We start from the raw sequence: 27,684 nt of genomic DNA, 5'->3' as shown, positions 1-27,684 counted from the left end.
GGCGGGGAGAAAATACTCAGAAACACGTGAGACTGTTTTTGAAGTCTGGAGCGGAAACGCAAGAGGGACTGAACCAAGCACGTCAACTGCGCCGCCATTTTAGAAAGGGCGATTTTCCTAGTTAACCTCGCTGACTTGGTGTAATCTTTGATGTTAATTATTTTTTCTGGGTTATTTAAAACAATGCGGTTTATAGCGGCTAATGTTATTAACTTATGCTGATTATGGTGTATCATTTGTATTGAATATTTATAACAAATCAATGTGTTCATAAACACATTGTGTTCTTGTCATATTATTTATAATTTTAATTTTTTCTGATATCTGTTGTATCAATAAAAATACTGCTCATGTAACCCATTATTTGATATAAGCTGCCGCTGATGATCATCATGCTGATGCAAATAATTTTTATTGTTTTTTAAGAGTGAGACAGTTTTTCTCAAGCCTGAATTGTTTTTACAAGGAACATTTTTGTCTAAATGTACTTTTAGCCTGGAATTGGTCACTGCTAATTATGTCTGACATAATTAATTGAGCTTTTTTTCTACAGATACCGAACATAAATTGCAGCAAATATTCTTGTAGAGGACAGCCATTTTAGTTTGCAGGCGCAACGTACATCTCAGTGGCACGCTAAGTAGTTCCGGTGCAACTTAAATAACCTCGAACGTCTGGACGCGGTGGCGGAAATGTTTGTCCACGTGCTTGTGTTTTTCTGACTTTAAAGAAAAAGCAGTTCTTCCGCGTTTAATGCATTTTGGTAAGTCGTCTCTTAAAATAAATAATAATATAGAGTGCAGGATTTCCATGTTGTATATTATTTTATAATATATTATGAACAGGTTTTTGAGTATTTAATAAATTTTCAATAAATGAAACTGCGTTATTAAATAAATAAACTTGCACTGCCCTAATGGTTTCCTCTGTGCTGTGATCTATGTTATATACTGTATGAGTAAGACATTCATGTCACTGCTGTTAATGAAACATTGTTTTATTTTGGGTACATCATGCTAACACAGGTCTCCATCGTGTGTGCCAGGCTGTGTTTGTGTATCAGCATGGTCACTCGGCTCAGGCTGGTGTCTCTGGCGTCTCCTCCAGCACTGAGTTGTCTCCATGCCAGTCGCAGTGCCAGGACCTGGACGGGTTCTGTTACTCCCAGTCAATCCCTCTCAGGAAACAGAAGGACGGAGCAGCGTGATATTTCAGAAGATGACCTTGACATGGATGAAGTGGAATCCAAACTGGAGGCTCTCGTGAAGTGAGTTGTGATTTGGAATAGGAACACAATTTATGTAAATGGCAGATGGTATAAATGGGCTCGCAGGCCGCTGTAGATCAATATCAATTTTTATTTAAATCAGGTGCTGTTAACAAATGTCTTAACCCTTATGCAAAGAAAATATTTCTCTATATACTAACTGTCAATTTATTAAATGATTTGGTTTTCTGATTCAAATATATTCAAATAAAAAAAATAATTGTCACATACACAGTCATACACGGTACGATATGCCGTGAAATGCTTATACAACTGCCAGTGACCTTAAAAAAAATAAAAGCTTGTACATAAGAAATAAATATGATCAAAAGAAATATGTTAGAAAATAAAATTAACTAGTAAAATATACTGTACAAAGTAAAATATACTGTACAAATAAGAAGAAAATATCAATATAGCAAATATAGAAGAAGAAAATAGAAATTTGTCAAAATCAGAAGTGTAGAAATGACTGGGGTCATTGTAACAATCTTTCAGTGGAAAGAATCGGTCAAAAAGGAGATAAAAATTTTTAAGGGAAAATTGGTTGCTTGCTGGATGTAAGGGCTACAGGAACAGGGCTGAAAAAGTTTTCTCTTATGGTGGTTGTTGCTCCTGAAGCTGCTTAGTATCTAATGGATGTATCTAATGAAAAAAGAATGTTTTAAAACATTTGAGATTTAACTAAACACCGTTCAACCACTCCATTTCCAACTGTCTGAAGGTTGAGTGGTGGGCTTGAGTTTGCTCGTGAGCTGCTGCTTACCTGATTGAGGATTTGGTGCGAATGGAGACTCCAGGACATTCTCCTGCTGTTTCATCGTTGAGATTGTTGTTCTCCTCAAAGGTTTCCGAGGTGGCATAATTTTGAAAAGGCCTGGTTAAAGTAAAGTGTATATAATTAACAAGATAACCATTATACAAACAAACATTTTGGTCTTTATTTATAGAATATAAACTATATAGAACTAATAACGTTCATGTTAACTATATAGAACTGATACCGTATGGGCCAGGGGGTAGCTCGGTGGTTAAGGCATTGGACTACGGTTCGATAGATTACAGGTTCAAAGCCCACAACCACCAAGTAGCCAATGATGTAAACATTAAAGCACTTTTTGTAAGTCGTTCTGGATAAGAGCGTCTGCCAAATGCCTAAATGTAAATGTAAGTAGCAAGGCCCTTAACCCTCAACTGCTCAGATGTATAATGAGATAAAAATGTAAGTCGCTCTGGATAAGAGCGTCTGCCAAATGCCTAAATGTAAATTACGTTCACCTGGCTGATAAGCAAGTGATTAAATACTTATTTGACACAGTAATTCACAAAACAAATTGTTAAAAAAATCATAAAATGTGATTTCTGGATTTTTTATTTTTAGATTCCGTCTCTCACAGTGAAAATGCACCTATGCTGAAAATTGTAGACCCCTCCATGATTTCTAAGTAAGAGAACTTACAAAATCACAGGGTGATCAAATACTTATTGACCTCACTGTGTATCCATACATGGTCCATTCATATATTGCAAAATATTAATAAATATAAGCACTAGTTTCCTATATATGGAAATGTATCATTAAATATATTGCATTCTTTTTTTTCGTAAAGATTCTTTTTTTTTTTTAAGAACCAAACGTCACAGTTCATTCAATGGTTATGTAAGAAGTACAGAGTATTTCTAAGTGGTATCAAAAGAGATTAGCTCTGTTTATCTACGTTACCTCTTCCAGAAGATGAAGATTCAACTTAAAGGTTGGCGTTTTGACACCACTGTGAAGATCCAACGTGAATTTGCAGTGATGCTGGGAACGCTGTATTGGTGTGCAAGGGGACTATGTTGAAGGAGTTGAATCTTCATCTTCTGGAAGAGGGCGAAGTCTGCAATTTTATTTATAAATTTTTTTGAGGGGTGGGGGAATAGGGTGAATGAGAGAGTAAACTTTTCTGCTTGTGAAGTCTGGTATTAAGAGAAAATGCAGCATTAAAGCATTCATGTATCACACACATTAAAGTAAAAGCTGAGGCTCAGTGTTTAAGGCTCTGGGTTATTAAACAAAAGATCAAGGCTTCAAGCCCCAGCACCGCCAAGCTTCACCAAGGTTTAACCCAATTTGCTCCAGGAACACCATGATCACCTGACTCCACCTTCCTAACAAGCTGGGACATGTGAATAAAATATGTTCTTTAAAAGTATATGTGACAAGTAAAGGTTTCTTTTTTTATTTTTGAATAGAGAGGAGAGGAAAAAGGAGAAATCTGCCAAATTCCACATGATCAGGCGGAAGCTAAGCAGCTCTGGAGCCCCAGAAAGAAGATTAAATTGGGATGCCATTCAGCAGATCAGGTACTGTAGGAGTCCTCTATATAGATTTGTGTATAAGTTTAAAAGTACTGTATATAAGGCATTCTCGTCTTTGTTTGTATAAGTCACTAGGTTTGATGCTCATTTCAGTAATTCAGATTAGAGAAATGAAGAAATGATTTTATGTTTATGACATAAAATAAGTACAAAACAATGTACACTTATGTAACATTTTATGCAACATGTGCTTGTCTTATTTTTTTATAACAAATAATTGTAAATGTTTTTTTTTTTTTTTGTTGATCCTTCAGGGGTCAGGGGACGAATGCTGCAAGTTTAAACAGTGTGATCAAAAAAGTTGCTAGATTATTGTGAGGTAAAAAAAAAAAGAATGGCTAATGCTAATAGTGTGAATGTGGAGACAGTTATTCATAATTTTTGTATGGATTATTCGGTCTCAATTTATAACCATCAGAAGTAAATTTGTAAACTAAAGTTTTCAGTATTTTTAGGACAGAAGGTTTTCAAGTCGTTTGGTGACCAGAAAAGTGTTATTCATATTATTTTTCTCTTTTCTGTTAACCTCAACAGTTAAAAAAAAAAAAAAAAAAAAAAAAAGTGCTATAGGAAATTGTTTTGCAGATGTTACAAGTATTGGTGTGTCATTCTTACAGGGAACTTCATGCCAAATTTACTTTTTAGTCATTTTAGACATTCAGACACGTCTACAGTGTGTGCGTACAATTAATAAGACAAGGAAAAAAATTCTCTGCTTTTTGTCCATTTTCTAGTTTTTTTATATTTGCCTGAGCTTAAACAAGCCAATTAGATATTCCCATATTGTGACCTCATACCCTGTCCAGCCATAATAATGTCACCACCTGGATATAACAAAACAAATAGTTAATAGCCATCCATTGAATAATTACGGTATTGATTAATATAGTTGAGCTGCAACAAGTTATTTAACTTTAACTGATGCATCCAGTAGCGTCTCATTCCTTTAAAAAAACATGTGAGAAGACATATGTTGTTGTGGCAATGATGTTACTCTGTTACAGAGAGACAATATTTATTTGCAACAAGCAAAGAACTAAGTAGATTTAGTACTAAAATTTGGAAGAACTATAAAACACAATATTAACACCTGGATGCATAGTGTTGCACCCAGACCTATTTTAACTTGATAAATAGTAAAATACGGGACCTTTAATAAATGGAACAAAATGTTTCTGCAAATTGCTGTAGTAAAAAAGGAACAAAGGATATTAATTTTAAACCCTGGTTAAAAAAAAACCCTGTCTTTTCTCCCTGTTCAATATGCCTGATTTACTGTAAAGCAAGTAGGATAATTAACATCGCCCACATCTGGAGGATGTTGATTTGTTAGAGCTGGGGGAATACACCAAATTGTGTAAGACCCACACCACTGGAACGATGTAACATTAAAGCTGTGTACAGTACATTAAAAAGTGTACTGACTTTTTGATCTGTTATCAGGTACCTAAAGCAGGAGTCACCGCAGGAATGGACATTGCAGAGATTAGCAGAGGGGTTTTCTGTTAGCACCGACGTCATCTCCAAAGTCCTTCGCAGCAAGTTTACCCCACCTCCTGTGAGAAGGCTTAAACAGGATGCCAAAGTGTTGACCGCAGTCAGACAGCTTTCCCTGAAAGACGGTAAAACGAGCCAATCGCACCCAGCTTTACCCAACAACACCGTGCCAGCTTTGCCTTCCTCTGGGAACACGAGCACAGTCGTTGCATTGACCAGCACAGCTCTGATTCCTGCTGTGGTTGCATCAGGACTGGTTCCAACTGCTGCTAACGTTCCATCCTCTTCAGTAAGGACAGCTCAGATATCAGCGGTGGCTCAGGGGACAGTGCAGGAGCAGCCTGCTGCGCGGCAAGAGACTGAAGATGTTAAAGAGAAAGGTGTAGAACAGGAGGAGGAAGAGGAGTGGGATGGAGTGGTTTTCACAGATGAAGGACTGGAAGAACTTATCCACACTCTGCAGGAAAAGCCCAGTGCAGTCGAACAAAAAGGAAGGGAGTTTTATGACAGCGACGGCAACTTTTTGTACAGGATCTAAATAATTATTTTTTGAATGAACGATTAAATGCACTGTCAGGGAAATGTTTAGTCTTATATGTATGGAATAATTAATGCTATATGTGTACTTGTATATAAAATGCAAATGTTGCAGGAATATAAATTAGACAAAAAGGGTGGAGTCTTATTTATTTCAGAATATACAGAGCAAAATTGGGGGAATACAAAGGTAACTCTAGGTTTATATTTACAAAGCCAGCTTCATGTTATTTACATTGATTATCAAAGGCAAGAAACTTATTACAACCCACAAAGCAAACATCTTAACTTCAAGTAGGAAACCCCATATAGTCTTTGTGCTGCAGCCGTCATCTTAAAAGTATAACCCCAACCGCCACCGAAGTGTGTCGTGACCTATTCGCTAAGAAAGCATGCATAGAAGTACGCTTTGAAAATTAATCCTAAAACACAATAGAGAATTTTTACATATTTAGGCATAATTTTCCAAAATGGCAAACTGTTAAACCCTGATGGTTTAGTATATCGAACACTACTTCATGAGAAGCCTTCAGTTTTCACACATGACCCAAATTCAAAAGAAAAAAAAAAAATCAAGGAACATATTAATCAGCTTCAACACCTGTCTATCAAGTAAATTATTAAATCTACGAGAATCTGCCTCCTTAATGTCAATCCTTTAACCAGATGGGCTTAAAAGTTCTTTTTGAAAGTGCAAACACCTTCACAGTAGGCACTTTGAATCAATATACACACCATTATTACTTCTTAATAAAATCTGCCTTAATAAAACCAATAGGTAACTGTCTTAAATAAGATGTAGTTATAGTTAAACTGTAAATAAACACAAAAAGAAAAAGAACAGAGTATAGATTATTAAATTACAAAGCAATTCTGACAGTGTTTCATTGGGTGAATAAAAACATGCTGGTTGTGATACATTGAAGATCTCATAAGAAGCTAAAATCTATCAAACGAACAGCGAGTTAACTTGGTCTCAAAACACACAATCTCAAAAGGTGTCATGTTCTACTGATTTGAATAGTCAAAGCTTTTCGCCTGGGTTGCCTTTCAGGAGGTGGGGGGTTGACGGGATCCATCCTTGTTCTCAGTTTAAACACAATGGGCCCATTCTGTATTTGTTAGTCTCATGGTCAACTAATCATGAAAAGGTATTGCTTAATGTTTTAGAATTACTGCAAATTTCACCTGAGCATACAAACTCAAAATATGAAAAAGACATTATATGTGAGCTTCCTTTATACAAAGTAGAACTATGGATATGACATGACATGGAAATATTGTATGACTCCTATTTGTCCATCAGCAGGGATTCTCAAAGCCAGGTTTTTGCTTAGACATTTTACAAAAGTGCCCGTCGGCCTCATTTTACCATTTTGTAGTTCACAGTGCAAAAACTGCTGAGCGACACAAAATGTCAGAAAATTATTATAAAACTAACAGTCAACTACAAATTTATCCCAGGACATTTACAGTATACTTAGATACAACCCCAACATTTCTTTCCACATTTCCACATTTAAATTCTCCCTTCCTCTGGGTAAAATAAGGTAACCTTCTCAATAAATTGTTTATACAGCCACAAGGAGGTATTATAATAGGCATCTACACAGTAGCATTATTTTAAGAACACTAAATCTTTTCTCCCTTTTAGAGAAACTGACAAAAGTATGGCCTATGAGTATGCGGATACATGCAGATGCACTGTATCTATGCACTGTATTGCTTTCTGATGCTTGATAAAACTTGATTAACCATATATTTTTGATAGAATATTTTCCAAATAACAGAAGTGGGGAAATATATCTCATATCAAAAATATCTCTAATATCACAGTCATATTTCATGCTTATGTCAAATATTGAGGTGATATGATTCACTGTTATCCCCAGACTAACTTTTTACACTACAATCAGTACCACTTACTCTGATCAGCATAAATTTGTAAAGAAGGTAAAAGGTTCTGTATAAGAGTTAAGTGCCATGGCAAAAGCCCTACTGTTAATTCTGAGATATTGTCCTCCTATAAAGCTTGCTCCCCAGGCAAGGTATCATCTAAGCTCCAGTCATTTAACCACTGACTGCACAGTTAACTTTATGAGATGCTTTAATAGCAAAACTGCAATTCACTCCTACTGAAGAAGCAGGAACTAGAGCGGAGTTATTCGAGGCTTGAAGATGCTCAAGGCTGGGTTGTGCTTTAGAGCAGGAATAGAAACAGCAGTAAAGGTGCCCGAGGAATAAAAGGAGACCGAGAGCTCCTAGTTTCTGCTGGCGCTGACTCATTGTTGTTACTCCAGGAGGTCCTGCAGGGGAAAACAAGTTTATTTGATTTGATTTCTAAGTGTTATATCCATCCAAGAATGTTTTAAATATAAAAGAAAAAAATGCAATTCTGGGAAAATCCTGGGAAAACTAATCCATAGGTCATACTGCTAGGTGCTAACAAGGAAAAAAAAAAAAAAAAAAAAAAGGTGTGTGTACTGTGTACTTTTTTTTACAACAAAAGGCCTATCACATACAGTATCAGTGACGGTCAATATTTTTCCACATGCTGCCAAGCAACAGTAGCAGGAAACTGGAAAATACCAGTGTGACCAGTACTTTATAAGAAGCATAATAAGTAACCCGTTTGACAGCAAAATTAGATTAAAAAAACTTTATAAAGTTCATTCAAGTTTGCTCATTTTTGGCAAATTATTGTTGCCGGACTTGTTTTGTTTGAAGTCTTGTACACCTTAAACAAAACATTCTTAAGCACTACATTTTAAATCACATGTTACTAAATAAATGTAAATAAAAATGCAAGGAAAAAAAAATCTAGAGCTCCTATCTACCCCGCAGTGCCATTTACACTTCAATAAACTATGGACAGGAGAACAAACTGGCGCTAAAACCACAAGCAAGAAAGATGGAAATAGACAAGTCAGGTATCACTGGTTAGGACCCAGCTAAAATGAGGTCTGTTTTAAATGTTGCCTCAACATGTTTTATTTTGACATTGCACTTTAATTTGCAAAAGGGTTTTCTTTAATCAAGAACAATTCATTTGAGATGTATATGCCGTGGTTCTTTTTGCACTACACAGAGACCCGCAGAATTTATAAAAATAAAATTACTTTTACTTGAATAGAATATTTTAGTACTCTTTTCACTAAGAAAATTTAACAGTGTGTATAATGCTACACCAATTAGGGTGTTGTGATCACTTTCCATACAAAAGACATGATAACATGTATTTGGTACTTCTGGCTTTGTCTGCCTTTGTTTTTTGTGTCCAAAAAAAAATCCAATTAACCAAATCACACTGATATAACCAAAACAATTTAGATGTTTCAGTTTTAGCATTTGTGCTTTTAACACCCTTGTGACACATGCCCAAAATATTTTGCACAAAAAGAGCCTGTAATATGTGCTTCTTCTATGTTTAGACACACTATTTAACTCAATGGTCTTTCCTGATTTTTATTTATTTATACATTGTAAAACAATGCTGAAGGCATTTTTGTGCATTGATCTGCTTTTAACTGTTGATATTGAGATGTGTGCTATTTACTTAATGTCTGTTTACTGGTGATTTTTTTAAACCTGGAAACTCTAAATAAAGGTCTTCTCTGCAGCAGAGGTAAGTTTTGGTCTTGCCATCCTGGGATGGTCCTCATGAGAGCCGGTTTCATCATGGTGCTTGATCGGTTTTGAAAATGGACTTGACAATATTGTTCTTGCAAGAACTATTGCAGAACAGTTGACCTTTGTGTCTGAAAATAACAACTGACTGTTGTTGTTGTTACTTAATTACCCAATGCCATGTGTTATTTCATAGTTTTGAATGAATTCAGTATTGTTTTAGATGTAGAAAATAAATCTAACCTGGTGTCCAAACGTTTGACTGGTACTATAGGTAACAATGAATATAAATATGTTTAAAAGGTAACGGTAGAAATTAGCACCTGTTAACATATTAACATTGATCCATTGTCCACCTTATGTAACAGTGAGCATACCTCATCTGAGTCCTCATGGAAGCTGGTCTTTGGGTGTCCTGCCACATTTGTATCCAAAGGCTCATCCACTCCCTCTATGCCATTAGCCTCGACACTGTGCTGCAAAATGGAGTATCTATGCACCAGAAATCTGCAAACCACAGCAAAGAGATGTTACAACATCTCTCTTTAGGCACGTTAGAACAACAAGATTTATTATGAAACGCTTCAAGCTAAAAACTTGACTGACCTTCCACCACAGACGTACTTCTTAACAAAAATAACCCCAGCAACACAACTTATCAGCAGGACAGCAATCACCACCACAATAATAAGGGCAGAATGTTTTGGCTGCTCCACTTCCTGAGTCTAACAGAAATGGTGGATAAAAAAAAAGAAAAAAAAAAAAAAAAACATACAATACAACTCAATACAGAATTATTAAATAGTCATTTACTACCCCCATTCCCTTCATGATATTTCTGATCAGTGTCAGTCTGTATTCTCACCTGCAATTGTGGATCCAGTAGATTGCTGATACACTTTGTACTCATATCAATCACCTTTCGCTCAGGGTTTTTACCACCCTCACACTTGTCTCCAGGAATCTTCCGATACCTATGATGTACCATAACCTTACATGTCAATTCTGTTTGTCATCAATACAAAATACAAAAAAGGTGCTAAACATCCAATGCAGCTTAAAGATGTGAAAGAAAGAGGATGGTGAAACGGTGGAAATGGTGTAATAAATAAGAGAAGGAAATAAGTCTTACCCATTGGTCTGCAATTGTTCCTTCTTGCCATGGATGCAGATCTCCAGATCATGGCCTTTGAGCTCAAGCTGCTCCAAACACTCTGAGCTGTTCTCTTTACGGTAATATCCAAAATCACTAAGAGACAAAGCAAAAGGCATCGATAAGCTTTAGATACTACATTTTTTTGTATGAACAAAAATCCCCTGGTGGTTTGCTGGACGAAAATGCCTTTAGACAGACAATATAAGTTTGATAGAACCAGACCCAACACCACTTTATTTTTTCTCAGAAGTAGCCAACACTAAAGGAGGAAATCATCTCTGTATTTAACAACATCAGCTCGGCCACATTAAAAAATGTGCAACACCCTTGTATAAGGCAGCACACAAGTGTTGTGAAATCGGAGAGCAATAATTTGAGCATTATTCTTTAAATAAATGTCTGCCTCTGGACTCAGACTTTTGGGCCTGTATACAACAGCTTATTTTTTTTATATGATTTATTTGTATGCTTATTTTTGACACAGCATTACTCGGCAGTTTTGTTTTTAAACATGTAGAAAGAGTGGTCAGATGAGAAGTCTGTGGGATAAAGACACTCTACTGAGTTCACTTATTTGACTTCAATATTAGGTTTGCTAGAGTTTAAGTAGTAATTTGTTTATATTTTGAGACATAAAACCAACTCAGTTCAGTACACACATCAAGGGCAAACAAAAACAATAACTGCGGGCAAGACTGGTCAGAATTCTTTTGGCAGCTGGTCGAATTGTTCAGATACAAAAAAGTTGCCAAACATTCAATAGTACCAAGTGTTCCAATACCAATAAATAAGCTACATGCTTTTACTCATCCAGATAAAATCTACAAATACACTAAAGATAATGTTCAATGAACCTGTATGGACACTGACCAAAGAAAGTCATCTAGCGTGCAGAGACAAGGTGTGGGCTGCTTGGTGACGACATAATCACGTCCGTTCCAACACACAGAGTCTTTCTTGAGCCGCAAAAAACGCTCCTTGTAACCCAGCATGCAGCCATCCTCAGGATCACTGATGTCATCGGAATGCGCCAGCCACTGCACATAGTCTTTATCAGCACCTTACAACGTAAATGACACAGAACCATTAAGAATAATGTAGTTTTTATACAGAGGTTTATTCAGACAATGGTGAAAGCTGTAGAGTTGTGACATTTAACACCTGCATCAATTCAGTCTTGGCTTGATGAAGGAAAGCCACTTACTCAGACTGCTCACTCCTATTACTGACCCTCGTTTCATGATAGTTCATATGAATAATCACATTTAATGCTGAACAAACACAATTCTGCATGGCAGTACATCTCCTAGACAGAATCTAAAAATACTTACAGTCCCGAGTCAGGAGCTCTTTGAAATCAATGGTGATCGAGACCCAGTACTGGCTGAGCACAGAATCTCTGTAGCCCCAAATGCTAACATTCATGGAGTGAGCCCCTGGCTCTGAGGCAAGCCCAGTGAAATAGATTGGCTCCTCAGTGAAATTGTACACATGCCAGCACTGGCCCTCATCTGTAGAAAATCTGATGAAAGAGAAAATGTTAAGTACATAGGTTTCCAGCTTTGTACGACTCATGGCTAACACAACTGACCACAAAATATTCTGCAGCTCACTACGAGATCAGAAGTGACCCACCATACAACAAAAAATTTTGGCATGCAAAAAAGTTCCCTATTCTTTTTACACCATGGGTTTCAGATAGAGATCAAATCTGAGACTTGGATAAACATAGCAAAACAATGATTTTGTGGGGCTGCAACTGGTCTTTAAATTTTGTGCCAGCATTTTCCCCAATATACATTTATATACTTTAAAGGAAAAAAAAAAAAACTTAATGAGGTTTTATAGAGAAGAGTGAAAGATTTTGGGTAATGGAAATCAGTTTAAATGGAAAGTTTTTTTTGTCCTTCTGTAGCTTAAAAGCAAATCTAGAATGAATGGTTATGCTGATTTGCCACTGCATTTCCACCCTAAAACCTCAGATCAAATAAAACAAAGAACTGCTGAACTACTGAATTAAAAGAAGCTAATCAAAATGATTAAGGGAAACAAGTATACGACATTTAAATACCATATTTTTGCCATACATTTAGTTCAGGTACTCACTTGATCTGAGAAACTGGCACTTTGGGGTTGTGCTCCACAGCCACTAGCAGGCCTCCTGAGTCAAGGATGGCGTAGTGATGGGGGCCCTTGAGAGCACGCATCCATGTGTAGCCACCATCATCAGATACATATACATCGGGAGTCAGCACTGAGATGGCATCTCCTACACTGCCTGAAAGTGAGAGTAGAAGCGAGGTTAAACACTGTTCAAAGAGTTAACATATGTTGCTGTTAATATATGTTGCAGGTTAAACACTGTTCAAAGAGTTAATATATGTTGCTGTTATTTAATTAGTTTGAGCGGTAGAAACTGTGAGAGCAGCATCATCTCTTTAACACAGACATTGTGCCAATGCTAGAGCAAGTGCAGGTTCTGGAAACCAACAAATCTTTTCGGCAACCAGCTCTATAGGTGCATTTACATGGGCAATAATATTCCACTATTAATTGGACTAATATCCCAATCCAAATAAAAATGCATCACAAACATTTCGATCAGTCAGAATGAGATGATGATGCAAACCTTTGAAAATCCATTTGACAGGTCAATGTTAACTATGCGAGCATATGATCAGATCATTGCTCTGTTGTCAGGATAAACATACAGAGGACATGGATAACAACTCTTTAAGTGTGTATACATTTTTGGGCCCATCTGTATTCTTTCTGCAAGTTTGTCCTATGTGGGGGCAACATTAGGTACAGTAATATGACGAGTTTCTGGAAGGGAAATTTTGCCTTCAGCTCTGTGAAAATAACTCTCTCTCCCACCAGTCTCTACTTTGCTCTTTCATCCACTGAAGAAGGGGAACTGATTGGTTAGATGTAAAAAAAATGGGCCAATCATAAATGAGACTGAATTCTTTTGATTAATCATAACACAGAAAGCTGGATTTATCAGAAGAAATGAGAAGCCTAACCTTACTTTAAAATTAAAGAAAAATACCTCTTGCATTATAATTCTGAAAGATTAAGTACTTCACAGCAAGCAGAACCATTTTGCGCATGTCAAAAAAGTGCATTAGCATGTAAACAAACATTATCATTCACTCATTATTAACAGTCAAATTGGAATATCCCATCAGAATGATTACAATCAGATTGAAACAAATGATTTCCATGTACACAGCTTCTGTTCCATGTGTCTAAAAGACATAGTGTAAAAATATCTGTAAACAGATTGTCTTAATCTTGGTTTAGGAGAATTAAAATTAGAACTAGCAATGCACGTTCTATTTAATTAACCACAAATGCCAGTAACAGTCATTTCCTCCCTAGACCACTAACACATAGCAATGAAACTTTAAAACCCCTTGCACTGTTCACACCAGTTTTTAAAAACACAATCATAAATAATCAGAGTTTATTAGTTGCCATCATGGCAAGAAAATGTGTATTTCCAAGCAATTGAATTCTTTACTTCTAGAGAAGGAGGACTTGTGCCTGGAAAACAAACCAAGATCCCCCTTATTTTTTTTTTTACATGTTAGCATGTAAGTCCAGGATGGGGGCCTACTGACAATGTGTGAATTAAACAAAGTTTGTGCTTTATATGGGAGATCTAACGTGTGTGTGTGTCTGTGTGTGTCTGTGTGTGTCTGTGTGAGAACAGTACCATGAGCAATTATCAGTCCAAGAGCATTAGGCTCAGTCAGAGGCAGCACTGGAACATTCAGCTTCATTGAGATACTGTAAGAAGCATGAATATGAAGACTACACTGTAGGTAGAGAAAAGAAAGCAAGATTAATACACACATATAATATATGGTACATTATATCTTTTTTACTGAAACAACTCATCATAAAACTAAATCATTTAAAGCTATTTAACTATTTTTTGTTAATGGATAACAAAGTACTCTATGTTCCTGTGCTGCTGAGAAACTGTATCAGGTTGTACCTTGCAAAAATTGTGCATATGCCACATGATAGCTCAGATTTGTCGAATGTTATCATGCCACAAAAGCACATCATGCACAAGTTATATCTGACTACCTGGAGGTACAGCCAATCAGGACAGAGAGGAGGAGAGTAAACAAAGCAAATGGAAGTAAGAGAGTGATATAAAATACAATACTACACAACATTTTAGCTTGAGCAATAATTAAGGCAGTTACTTGTTCCCAGATTTGTTGAGAATGATAGAGGGTAATTATCTAGTTTATCCTTGTTGCTGAATTTATGTTGTTTTTAAATTTGCTAGCTAGTGTCTAAAAGGATGGTGAGTGACTCGTTGCATATTTCAAAGTTATTAATTATGAGGAAAAACTCATGAGTCACACTTGAAACACTTGGGCTGCACACTACTATAACAAAGAAGTCACTACTGGTTGTTGTTATTACTACTTCAGTATTCTATTTATCGTTTGTTTTAGTGCCGGGTTCTAACAAAGCCCTGAATTTAATCTGAATGTGAAGACTTGAGAATGTGTGATTCAAAAACATGGCGAAGAAAGCATGCTTCACAACCCGTGTTGTGAAAGATTTTAAAACTTGCTATAATTTATTTTTCTACCAGAGAGGACAAAATTTGAAAAGCTTACACTTTTTTTTTTTCAATAGCTTTCTGCATATTCCTATGACATTATAAAGTGCTGTTCAGTGATGAATCCGTCTTTCATTGTCCCTCACCTTATTTTTATCTTTAGCTGTGGAATCACATTGGCTGTTCTCTGGTTTCTTTAAGGGCACCCATTCTCCTCCCTGATCATACGTTACCACTGTCTGCACAGAGTTGTCTATAAGAGAAAGAGGGGATGCGATCAATCGGAAGACTAGTTAGTATTAGATTGACCTAATTATGCTATAAAAAAATAATCCAACATATATTAGTCTACTTTTGGTATAAGACAGTCATACCTTCAGCTAGCACACTGGTCATGAATACTCCTCTGAGTGACGTGACATTTGTGAAATCGTTGTCACCTCCTGTAGCCGTGTAAAGGTGACGCTCCAAAGATTTGGAGTACACCATGCCCCTATCGTCAGACACATAGATGGTTCCAAAACCAGTGTCTGAAGAAAAACAGATAATATGTAAGCTTTAATAACACTAAATCATATTAGTCTTCTCTGAGATCATTTTCTCCATATTAAGGTCTTTACAAAGTCACAAGTGCTTAGTGCCCTGTGACTGGACAAAGTGACCTGCACTCATTAGTTAGTAAAATGAAAAAATAAAAAAATACTCTTGCACTAGAAGAGTACTTTTTTATTATGCTATTTTGTAAGAACAGACTTAGCATTTTGATGAAGAATGTATTACAGATGTGGGCATGTCCCTGTTTAATAGGTAATTTGACTAGGAATTAACAAAATCTTACCCCCGGGGTCATCTACATGCATAAAGACCATTTCATCGTTGGCTGCAAGTATAGAGTAGAACTGTTCATGCCCTACAGGAGGAAGCTGAGCCATGTTCCATTCCTCGCCCTGGTCTGTTGACACATGGATCATTCGCATCATTCCCTAAGTGAGACATGTGCCATTAGATCCAGTCCATGAGCTCATACACACCCACATACACATTACACAGCCTTGAACAATATAACTTGCGCATATGCAGGTGGCTTATTGGCAACCAGCCACATACAACATCTTTATATAATGCACTTACTGATCCAGTCATGATGGAGGCGAAGAGGAACCGGCCCCCAATGCCAAAGGAGTAGATCTTTTCAGCGATTGTCTTAAATGTTTTGCCATTGTCTACTGATTTTATCAGGACAAGCTCCCCCCTGTCAGCTAAAAAAAAAAAGAGAAAAATTTTATAAAATATATAATACATTTTATACATCAATAAAACAGTTTAAATTTCATTAAATGCTTAAAAACATATTGTAAAGCTGCATGCACTGCGACACAAGACTGTGACTTCTGAGGCAAGTATACTACAGATAATAAATACATACAGTAACTAAATATTAATTAGTTACTGTCTGTATTCATTGTATGTAGTGTACTTGCCTACAAGTATAAATATTAATTAGGTCCAATGTAGCCAAGTTACATGAATGTACAAATTATCCCTATTCATTTGGGGGTACTTAAGTTGAGGGTAATTCCTTCTATATTTATGGATACTACCATGATTTTATTTTCAGCAGTATGAAGAAGAAGAAGCACACTTTATTTGTACACTTCATAGCACATGGAAATTCTTTCCCACACACATCCCAGATTGTTATGAAGTTGGGATCACTTATGTCATGGCTCCCATGGAGTAGATAGGGTTAAGGGCCTGGAAGATACACCCAACTGTGGCAGCGTGTTGAGGTTGGGGGTTGCTTTCCTGACCTTCTAATCAGGGAATTAGAGCCTTAACCCCCTGTCCCATGGTTCCTTTGTTCTGAAAATTTATTTAAGCTGGAATTTTATCTGTGATGAAATGATTATTTTAATCATGTCTACAGAGGTGGCCAAAAGTCTTAAGGCAAAGGTGAAATTTAATGTTTCAATTTGTGTGACATTCTCAAATTTTTTTAAATAACGACAAGAATAATTTGTTATTTTATGCAATAAAACGGTTATACAACAATCACGAAAATATTAAGTAAAAAGTACTTTATACTTTAAAACCTTCTGGATCCAGATAGGCACAGAGTCAAAAAGACATCTGCTTGATCGCTGCCTGAAAATCATGTACAGAAATTTGCCACATAAGTTGAGATTTCCTAAACCCTACCCTGCATGCCTTTAGACTGCGGAAGAAAACCAAAGTGCTTAGAGGAAATCCACCAAATATGGTGAGGACATGCAAACACCCACAGTGCTGCGCCAATGTGGACCTAGGTTAAAACTAATGTTTAATATCACCTGTTCTGTGCAGAGGGAGAACTAATAGACATATGTTGTCTAAATACTTTTGTCCACCACTGTTGAGGTCTAAACAGAAATCTCTGTCATTTTACAACTAGATGTCATCCCTTACATTTTTTAAACTCCACATACTTGCTAGTTATGTTCAACGATCGTTAAACAGGTCAATAAAAACATTTATTTGTGTTAAATCACATTGTCTGTCTCATAAATCAAAAGTTAATCATACAGAAAAAAGATGATTAATACTGATTGGGATTAAACCTGACTCTGAAATGAAGCTTTATTTTTGCATGATGCAAATTTTGTGACTCTGTACATAGATTAAAGATCCAATAACCTAATCCTATTAAGGATAGGATGTTTAAGGCCAACACCTGGGAAAGGAAATTAGCTTTTAGAAACTCCCTTTATAGAGCAATAACTTATAGCCATCCACACTAGAGAGTTTCCAACACTGAAACAATTTCGCACACTTTCTTCCTGCGCCACAATAAATGTTACTCACAGCAGGATGCGTTCAGGTTGGTGGTGAAGAAGAGTGTGTTGTCTTCTCCCCTGCAAACACACACACGAAATCCCTAATGTTGAAGATGTGTAGTCACCTCACATTCCACCAGGTGGTATGGCTTTATTTTAATATAAACAAATTATGTGAATTTGGTTGATGGAATAATGCCTGTGTTTTGAAAGAAATAGTAAGTAAATTTTCTGCTCTTCTTGGAGGGAGAAATCATAGACTACAACCATAAATAATGGATTCGGAGGCTAGTTAGCAGGTATTTTAAATTTACTAAATTATTAATTGCAGGCAGGTTTACTTAGTATAGTTAACTATTAATTCCAGCTTTGCTCTTGTGTGACGACATCACAGATTACAGGAACACAACCTTTCGGACATAACTAGGCTTCTTTTATTACTTTACATAAAGTTGTGGGTAATCAAACCATACCAAATATTTATGCCATATTCACAGACATATACTTAAGTCTGGATGTGAATAAATAACACTCACTTACTCACTTATCTTTTATCCCACTTTAATCAGGGTCGTGGGGACCTGGAGCCTATCCCAAGAGGCTCAGGGCACGAAGCAGGGTATATCTACACATATACACACTCACACACCCATTCACACACTACGGGCACCTGGGAACGCCAATTAGCCTAACCTGCATATCTTTGGACTGTGGAAGGAAGCCGGAGTAAACCCACCAAGCACGGGGAGAACATGCAAACTCCATGCAGGGTAAATAACAACTACATAAAAATTAAACATAGCATGTGATAAAATCTTTCACTTTTCACCATATATTTTGGATTTTTTTTTTTTGTCGTGTCACTCATAGGAAAACAAGATTAATAGAAACTTTCAATGCTTGTGTGCACCTGAAATAAATAAACTACCAATTATATTATTACAGGTTTACATTAGTGTGTCTATTTCTATATAAATGTACTCAAACTCAAGAGTTTTTCATGAGATAAACTTTTTTTTCCTCAAACTAACTGGTATTTTTAAATAGTACAATTTATTTGTGTAAATGCTCTCACAGATGACTTACAGCTAAATTGTGACTAATAGAGTTCCTTACACAGAGCTCTGCAGATTTAATAAGAACTCAGTCTGACATCTCATCGCTGAAATGCAGGAAGGTTACTCGAGCCTTCTTACACACCTGGGTGTCAAATACGCTTTTCAAAAGTTTCCAAGAGTCTTGGATTGGCAGAGCTGATTACCTAATCCTGACCTATTTAACAAGCTGTTCTTAGGCAAGGACAAGTCTATCAGGATGTGGAGTTTGCACTGGTGACAGGATAGCAGAATATTTTTACTACAGAGGTAAACATACTGAAAAAAAATCTAATATAAACAGCCCTACAATTGGCCCTTTGTTGATACAGAAGTAAAACAAAGCAAGCAGTTAATAACAAAGTAAGCAGCACACTGTGGTCAAACATTAATCTTGCCACACATTTTTTATGAGCATCGATTCGTATCCTGGTTCATATCATTGTACTGCAAGTGCAAGTAAAAAACACTTATTTCAAAATAAATATTTATTTCAAGAGAAGTAAAGAAACACTTTTTCCTTAAAGAGACAGTTTTATCAAGGTTGAGGAAAACAAGATGACTTAGCATAGAGCTCATCGCCCGTGTGCTACAAGAGCTATATTAGAGTGTTTATTTATGTAACTGAAGCCAGGGCTAGCCAGGATCAAGTTTGCTCAAAGGCTCTTACCATTTGACCACACACACAGTCTCGTAGATTTTCTTCCATGTTACAGCAAAATCCTCTGAAATCCAGAGTTCGTTCTAAAAAAAAAAAAAAAAAAACAAGATGAAAAGACTTCCACTGTAATCAAGGATTGTTCACATAAACTACAATACTGTGCTATTGTATCCGTTCTAGTAGATGCTAAATAAGCAAGGAAAAATACAGCAAGCTGAGCTCTTATAGGGAAAATAATCCACAACAAAATGATAAAATTATGTGATTATGTTTGACAAATTAACAGTTCTTGTTGCCCGTTGTTTTACAGTAACAGCCAATGTTTTATTCTTCCTATTCCACAGTGAGCGCTATTTTCAACTAGATAGGTAAGCAACATATTTAATGCATCTTAACAGATTATAGTTGTATGTAGTTGTAAAACATTTAAGAGACACATTAGTTTCTCTTATCATTCATGATATTACACCTTATAAAAAATTCCTTCATTCTATTACTAGCTTGGCTTTTTCCCTTTATTGAAATTAACTAGACAACAAAACCCGCCTTGCCATGTTAAGAGAAAAAAGCTTTGGAAACTGGAAATGTAGGTCAAGCATGTTACTGGTGCTATGGTGTTTTAAAGGACACACCCCAAAACCGAGCATGCACTAGCTCTGTAGCACATCTAATAATGAAGCATTCAAAGAATTCTGCTCTGGAGAGGGAGGTAGGGAAGAATGGAGGGGAACATGAAGAACCAGAAGTACAACAACAATCCCAGCAAGGAAAACATACAGTACATGTGATGATAAAACCAAGAGAGGTTTAGTTGTAGTTGTGATTTAGATTGTAAGTAAAGAATTAGGGACATGATTCTCTCTCTGACCTTGTCACTGATGGCCACAAGCACATTAGAATTTTCAGGGTTATACATAATCTGTATGCGAGGGTTGAAAGGCAGGTCCAATGGAGTAAAAAGGTTTCCAAAGTCAGTGGACAGGAAGATCCTGGATCCACTGCTTCCAGACACATCTCCTGTAAGAATCACCTAGAAATAAAGGTAGAATTTAAATTTATTATTGAAAACAACTTAATAACATTAAACACTTTCATGGTGTGTTTGTGCTAACATTTAAGCATATTACTATTTACTTATAACAAGCAAGTTAAATTTTGACAAGAAATAGTGTTTAGTGGCAGAAGAAATAATATTTGATGGAAAGTTGGTATCAATACATTTTTAATACTTACCAAAAGAAATCAGTTTTGGAACAACAAAAAAAAGTTGGTATAAAAGAAAAACATCAGTTACCAAATGCTGGACATTACTAGTACCACCACTCACCTTACCAGAATTCTCAGGGCCAATGGCAATTCCAAACTCAGTACTGATAAATGTGTTGTTAATAAGATTTGTGACGTCCTGGAATGTCTTTCCATAGTCCTCGCTGATAGAGAGGCACGGACATGTAGATGTTGAAAAGAAATTTAACATTAATTGGAAACGTGAAAAAAACATGCAGAAACATGGGTAAATAAGAAACATGCAAATCTGGACATATTAAAATGTACAGTAGCTCACCTCCTGTAAAGTCTTGACTGGCCAAATCGTAGCAAGAAAATGGGCATCTGAAATGTTGTCAAGGCCAACACAACCTGTAAAGAAAAAAAATTGAGAGAACTTAATTTGCACTGCCATGTAGAAAAAGCCTTCAAATCTCCATAACCCAAAAACAATAAAACAAGTCCTATGATCTTCCAGAAAAACAGGAGGCCAGAAAAATGGAACATAAATATAGCTATAATTTGACGATTGTGGCTAGAGACGGAAATCACATGAAAGTTCCAGGACACCAAGTCTATATAAAGCTAGCAGGGTTCTATAAATTTATAGCAGTAAAAGTTTTAAACTAATCAGCACAATTACCAAAAGATTTGAATTCTAATTACAATTAATTTGTTACTGTGGAACTTCCAACCAACTTATTTTTATTTTATTTTATTTTATTTCAATGATCTTATAGACAATTTAAGTGCATAGTTTTGTGTTGTATGTTTTTGTGTTTCTAATTTTAATTCTAATAAAAATGTGTGTTTTGTACAGTATATCTGCTGTGTGTACAGTATGTGGTTGTATTTTATACAATACAATAAAGGCTTTCTAATTCTAATTTCTACAGAATCAACAAAATTGAAACACTTCCATCCACAACGTATGAGTTCAATTTGACCCCAAGTGATAATCAAGTAGGGGAAACTCATCCATTCAGCAAGCAATGAAGGAGAACAAACTGTTATCAACCAACTACTTAAAAAGGAAGCATTTTGTGTGCAACTTAACCACATTGCTAAACTCATGACCAGCCTGTAAAAGTGTTCATTTTACTGACAGTTCGGTTTTCTTACTAAAAACAAAAGTAGTAACACAACCTATTTAAAAGAAACTTGCCCAGTGACGCCACAATGTAGTTCAGGGTAAATTATGAGTCATCAAACTCACTAGGACAATTATTAGTGGATTCTTTTGTAAGAATACCTTCACAGAACATCGCTTACATCATTAGTAACCTTAAAACTCAGTCAATTCTAAATCTGTAATCATTAGAAATAACAGAATGCATATACACTCACCCCTGTTCCATCTCCTATCCAGGCCAGAGCCACTGATCCACTGAGATCATTAAATGTGTTCTGCAAGTGGAACATAATGTGTTAACAATACTAAACACTAATTCAGGAAATAACAGAATAGAAAATAATGTACCTTTATAGGACAATGATATTTGCTAAATGGCAGTGCAATATACTGTATCGTACACTCGGCACCAGTGAACATAATCAAATTTTAACTATATTTTCAGCTCCAATTGGACAAGTCTACAAGTATTGTCATTGATGTTATTCATATTCATAACTATTTTACATTTACAGCTTTTAGCAGAGTGACTTACAAAGTGCTTTGTAGTCTCCATTTAACATATTCTCATGCTTGTGCAATTAGGTCAGGGTCTATGAATACTATCAAGCTCAAACCCTGCACTCTCAGAAATAAAGGTACCAAACTGTACTGTTCCTTGTCACAGGGGTGGTATGCTCAGGAGTACACTTTTTAAAAAAACATTTATTATTTATATACACATATATGTTCATCCACAGACTTGATTAAGTTATTTAAAAGTACATCAATTATTGCACGATTTTGGGAAACAGAATCATACTAAAGGCCGAAATGATGTAACCTTGAGGATACCGCACAAATGAGGTTTAGTTTAATTATTCAGATGTTAGATATAACTGCGGATTATAACATTCACCCAATGCTTAACATCAGTGAAGGAAGCATTAGAAGTTTTTAAGGAAGGCTGGACTGAAAAATCTGCTAAGAGGCTGGGAAAATGAGAGAGAATGAGACCTACAGGTGGAGATAATGCAACCTACTGGATTCCAACCGCCATTAAACAAAAAAGAAGAGCACATTATTTTACAGTTTAAAGGTCTAAACGCATAAACCCAAGACTAAAATACTCTTTTTCTTAATTCATTTAATCTATGTCTCTGCACACAGCAGTTAAATCCTCTAAATTCATCAAGCATCGCTCCAGCTGTCTCATTTTGACCACTTAAAATGGCAAAGTGCCAATGGAGGTTAAACGTTAACATTTGGGTAGCACTCGATCCAGCGTTGAACTGAAAGAGAAACAAATTGCGAACTCGTATGCAAACCTGGTGTTAAAAATATTTTTTATCAGTGTGGATGAGGCGTTCATGCTTTTAAAATTTGAGCTCAGAGTTAGTCGAGCAGGTTCGAAGAGCTGTCCTGCTGGTTGGACGGAAAGCAAAACTTCACAGCAGGTGGAGCTTATACCTTCCTGTTTAGATAAACACTTAATAAAGTGAGTGTTTACCTGTATTAACCTGTGGCTTGCTTTCTGTTTTTTTTTTTAAAGCTTTTTTTTTTTTTTTGCCAGGCATCCTTAAATGATTGAGTGGGTCTTGATTGAATCTGGCATTTTAGCACTTTTAGATGTAATTGTTCTGTCCTGTTTAAGTTAATAAAATTAACAAGTTATTACTCATATGTTAACCACCATGCTAATAAAGCAACCTCACTTCTCTCCAGGTATGATTTAAGAAAGACAGAAATGTTCTGAAATATATACAGAGTGTTGTCTAGAGTTAATATCTAACACACAACAATGTGAAAGGAATCTCTAAGAGCAAATAAATATACTCTTAATATATATAAGCGGAGGAAGAGAGAAAGGAGCAAAAAGTGACAGTTGATGATTTGGCCGTTACACTAATGAAGTTTAATTAAAAAAGAGGGCGCGTGCATACCATAGCATGTTCTTTTAAGGAATACTGATTATTAAACACATAAAGCACAGTATAGTATCATTACATTATACCTTTTATACCATTATACCATAAGTATAATGAAATCTAATGAATAAATGAAAAATAAAACAGAGCACTAAAACATCCCTATATTATTAACGCCCAATAATTGAAAGTCAAAGGGCCTGACCGGACAGTTTGGCAAAGGCAAATGTTAAATGACAGGGGTGTAACTGGAAGAGCCGGTTTAAACTTACACTGTGAGTGTTGCTGTGTAATTTGGCGTTGTATCCCTGTAGACTATTGCATGTGTTCCCGCTGTCATCTGCGCTTCTCTTTTTTATCATATGCGCATAATCTGAAACCTCCACGGCGGACCTGCTGGTCTGTCCCGCTACATCCATGTGAAGAGACTGCGTCTTACGCGACACCCTCGTTCCGCTGAAATCCAAACAAAATACCGCAGGGAAGAAAAATAATGCCAAAATATAGTGCGACCGTCGTCCCATTTCGATATCCAGTGGTCTTTTTTATTATTATTCTACGTCTTTTGGTTATTTGCTAAATTGTCAAAACGCGACTGTCCCCAGCTTCGCCGCCGCCAACATCAACAAAAACACAGTGACTGAGACACAGAGCTCTTTCTCCTCATCACAGTCTCAGCGGGCTGTTAGGAAAAAAAATAGTTTTTAAGCAAATTAAAGTCGCGTTCTAAACTACACCTAAACCTATTTCAAACCTAGAAAAAATTACCATGTACAAAATATATTCGATAAAAATAACTAGCGCACTCGGACCTCCAACTAGATAACGAAAAGGTACGGCGATGAAAGTAGCTATGCACCTTGCAGCGACCTCGCGCTGATTGGCTGATGTGGCGAACGACTCGATTATGTTTGGTTGTGAAATTTGTGTTTAGGGTTTGTATGAGCCCTGGCTTGTTTGGTTGAGAAGGCATTCGTGAGAGCCGCATTCGTTTGAATAACAGCACGAACAGAATCCTGGTGCCCTGTGAACATCCGGGCATTTGACCACGCCGACAAGGACAACAACAACAACTTTAATTTTATATTTATATAAGTAAATTCATAAGTAAGGCGATTATATGTTACCTTCAGCCTTGTCTTATGTAAAAACAAAAAGCAATAAACTTTAGCATTTTTATGTTAAGTTTTAAAAAACAGCACTTACCCAGTTAAGATAATCTCAATTTATATTATGTTTGCACTACCATTTATCAATTGTCTTTGTGTATAAATGCTTTAAATGAATTCAGGTTGTGTGTTAAAAAGATGCATATACATAAAGTAAAATTACTACAAATAAGGCTACAGACAATTCAAGGTCTGCAGAATAGTTAGCTCCAGTATTTGCAGTCTTGCTGAAGATGTGTACAATATAAAATATGAGAGAAAGAGAGAGAGAGAGAGAAGAAGAAGAAGAAAGTTAGCTTTGGTGAATTAGCTTATTTTAAAACAAATCCCATGTACCACAATTATTAAATCTGCCCCTAAATATGTTATTTACAAAGTACAACTGAACTAAAACATGCACCCATTTTCCTTTTTTAATTACTATGTTATTTACTATATACTATGAAATTACTTTATTCATTCACTGCAGTAAGTAAGGAAGAGGCAAATGTGTATACATATTTTCTTTTCCCAGCCCCACAAAATAAATCTAGTCTCAAGCCTACTTGCCTTCTTTTTCAATTCATCGCCCACAAATCTTCTTTTCAAATAGGATTGTGTCCTATCGATAGCTTTAAAATGCAACTTTAATCAATATATATTGTTAGAAATAACAGAAAGTTGAATAACATTTTGGAATAGGAGGCAACACTCCCATGTGTTCTGTTATTTCATGTAACTAATTTTATCATGTACAGTAAGTACTGGCAGGGAAAAAAAATTAATATGCCACAAAAATGTAAATAATAAAATACAGAGTTAGTATAGTGCACTTATCCAACTGATCTCTGTGTCTTTTTGTATAGGAGGTTTGAAGGTTGAGGATTTAATTCTTGCTTTGGGTCTATGTGCATGGAGTTTGCATGATCTCCCTTGTGCTTGGTGGATTTCCTCCTACAGTTGGCATTTCCAAATTGCATAATTTCATCAATAGTGTGTGAATGTGTGCAATTGTGTGCTGTTCAGTGGATTGGCTCCCTCTTCAGGGTGTAACCCATCTCATGCCCTGAGTTACCTGGGAAGGCTCCAGGCCTCCGGCAACCTTGTAAAGGATAAATAGTAATGACAGGGAGCAAGGTTTGTATGTGATGCTAATTAATTTTCACTTAATTTTAGAATTTGTATAGCAACCATAAGTTTGAGACAAACTATATAAATTAAATGTATTACAACAAATACCCAATATTTACAGATCACAGATCTTTTATTATTAGTGCATCTTGTGTGTCAAATGCCATTGATAAATTGATTGTGCACATGATTTGCCAGCCAGCTCTGTAGCATGCAATATCTCATGACTGCAATCATGTGATAACTGCATAATAGGAATTATTGTGTTGGTGTGTTCTAAATCTCCAGACAAATTATTTGAGCTTATCTAAACTGTGAAACTGGAGCAGTGTGGATCCAAATGCCTAGTTCATATGTGGTAAAAGCTACAGACATACATTTATGATAAGATAATTTAGAGGCAAAATATAATTGATTTGTTCATAGCCAAAACAGAAAAAACAGCCACATAGTAGCTCACTCTGTTAAGTAAGTAGTCAATACTGGAGAAAGGGTTTATATATATGTGCACTCTGGACCTCATTTTTAACTATGAGCACCAAACAAGTCATGAGAAAGATGCAGTAATGTTGTACTGTGTGGATGGAACAAACCAGAAATGTAAGTTTCCTATAAGGATTTTAAAAATAAAAGCATAGCAAGAATTTTTAATGTTGATGATAAAAGGCTAAACCACATTTTCATGGAGTATGTAAAGTACAGTCTCACTGTGTGTTGTCAGGATTGGGCTTATATTATTATATGTTATGAAGAATAATAATTCTTCCAAATGGGATCTTTTAAGATCAAAGGGTACCACTAGACTTTTCTATCTCTGGCTCTGCACCTCTCTTCACCCAAAAAGACCTATGCAAACATAGGACAGAAAATGTGCAGAATTGAACTTTTTTGGTACTTTAAATTTTTCTAAAATTTCTAGTAGGCATGCAGACTAGCCAGTTGCTCTGCAATAAGTCTTTTAAACTGAAGACTAAAATTCCTTCAATATCATTATTATAAGGAAGGAAATTGTTCATGGTGTGTTACCATTTATCCAGATTTATTGACCTCTGGAGACATCCTACAGCCCTACCTGGGCCCATGCGGTGTATTAACTATATTTCTATTTCAGTACATAATAAAAATTTCTCTTCTAAGGGTCTTAACGGCAACAAATAGTTCCATTCTGCCATCACATGTATGCTCAGTGCAAGCTGCATATTATTTCATGTAGCCTATGTATTGCATCTAATTTTATTATGCAACTACAGCTTTCAGTTTGGCTAAGCATGAACATCAGAAGAAAAGAACAATATGTTTTTAAGTTTCATTTAAATGGCTTACGAACCATGCACTCTCTCACTCTGTAGCTGCATTGCGATCAGCAGGTAGTTCCCTGTGAAGTGGACTGCACGGCATATTTAGCCATGTTAGGACAATTCCAAACTGCAGAGAGCAAAACTGCTCAGTTCAAAGGGTACTGCAAAACAAGTTAGGGACAAGTGAACAATGGTTTA

The 27,684-nt window shown here is 36.1% G+C and overlaps 2 protein-coding genes across 4 annotated transcripts; one reads left to right on the top strand and one right to left on the bottom strand.

The window, feature by feature from the left end:
- The first annotated feature begins 51 nt into the window (after positions 1-51).
- ngrn (neugrin, neurite outgrowth associated) lies at positions 52-5,799 on the top strand. Of its 3 annotated transcripts, XM_053504837.1 has the most exons (5): positions 52-140; positions 554-763; positions 1,026-1,267; positions 3,503-3,613; positions 5,072-5,799. In XM_053504837.1, exons 3-5 carry the CDS (start codon positions 1,065-1,067, stop codon positions 5,661-5,663), a joined length of 906 nt encoding a protein of 301 aa, XP_053360812.1. In that variant the 5' UTR covers positions 52-140; positions 554-763; positions 1,026-1,064; the 3' UTR covers positions 5,664-5,799. The 3 variants fall into 3 exon arrangements, with proteins under 3 accessions (XP_053360812.1, XP_053360813.1, XP_053360811.1); XM_053504838.1 differs by lacking the exon at positions 52-140 and having other exon boundaries at positions 414-763; positions 1,046-1,267; XM_053504836.1 differs by lacking the exon at positions 52-140 and having other exon boundaries at positions 415-763.
- sort1b (sortilin 1b) lies at positions 5,783-24,773 on the bottom strand. Its single transcript, XM_053504826.1, has 20 exons — positions 24,182-24,773; positions 22,218-22,277; positions 21,169-21,242; positions 20,932-21,034; positions 20,473-20,634; positions 19,614-19,687; positions 17,878-17,927; positions 16,168-16,295; positions 15,875-16,019; positions 15,411-15,566; positions 15,183-15,289; positions 14,167-14,269; positions 12,552-12,723; positions 11,777-11,967; positions 11,316-11,505; positions 10,422-10,538; positions 10,155-10,263; positions 9,896-10,014; positions 9,667-9,796; positions 5,783-7,968 (listed from the first exon to the last, which is right to left on the bottom strand). The coding sequence occupies exons 1-20, from the start codon at positions 24,431-24,433 to the stop codon at positions 7,954-7,956; spliced, it is 2,457 nt and encodes an 818-aa protein (XP_053360801.1). The 5' UTR covers positions 24,434-24,773; the 3' UTR covers positions 5,783-7,953.
- Positions 24,774-27,684: the final 2,911 nt, after the last annotated feature.

The sequence above is a fragment of the Clarias gariepinus genome, chromosome 9 (assembly GCF_024256425.1).
Source record: "Clarias gariepinus isolate MV-2021 ecotype Netherlands chromosome 9, CGAR_prim_01v2, whole genome shotgun sequence".
NCBI lineage: Eukaryota > Metazoa > Chordata > Actinopteri > Siluriformes > Clariidae > Clarias > Clarias gariepinus.
Note: the sequence above shows the minus strand (reverse complement) of the source record. Positions and strands in the feature narration are given on the sequence as shown.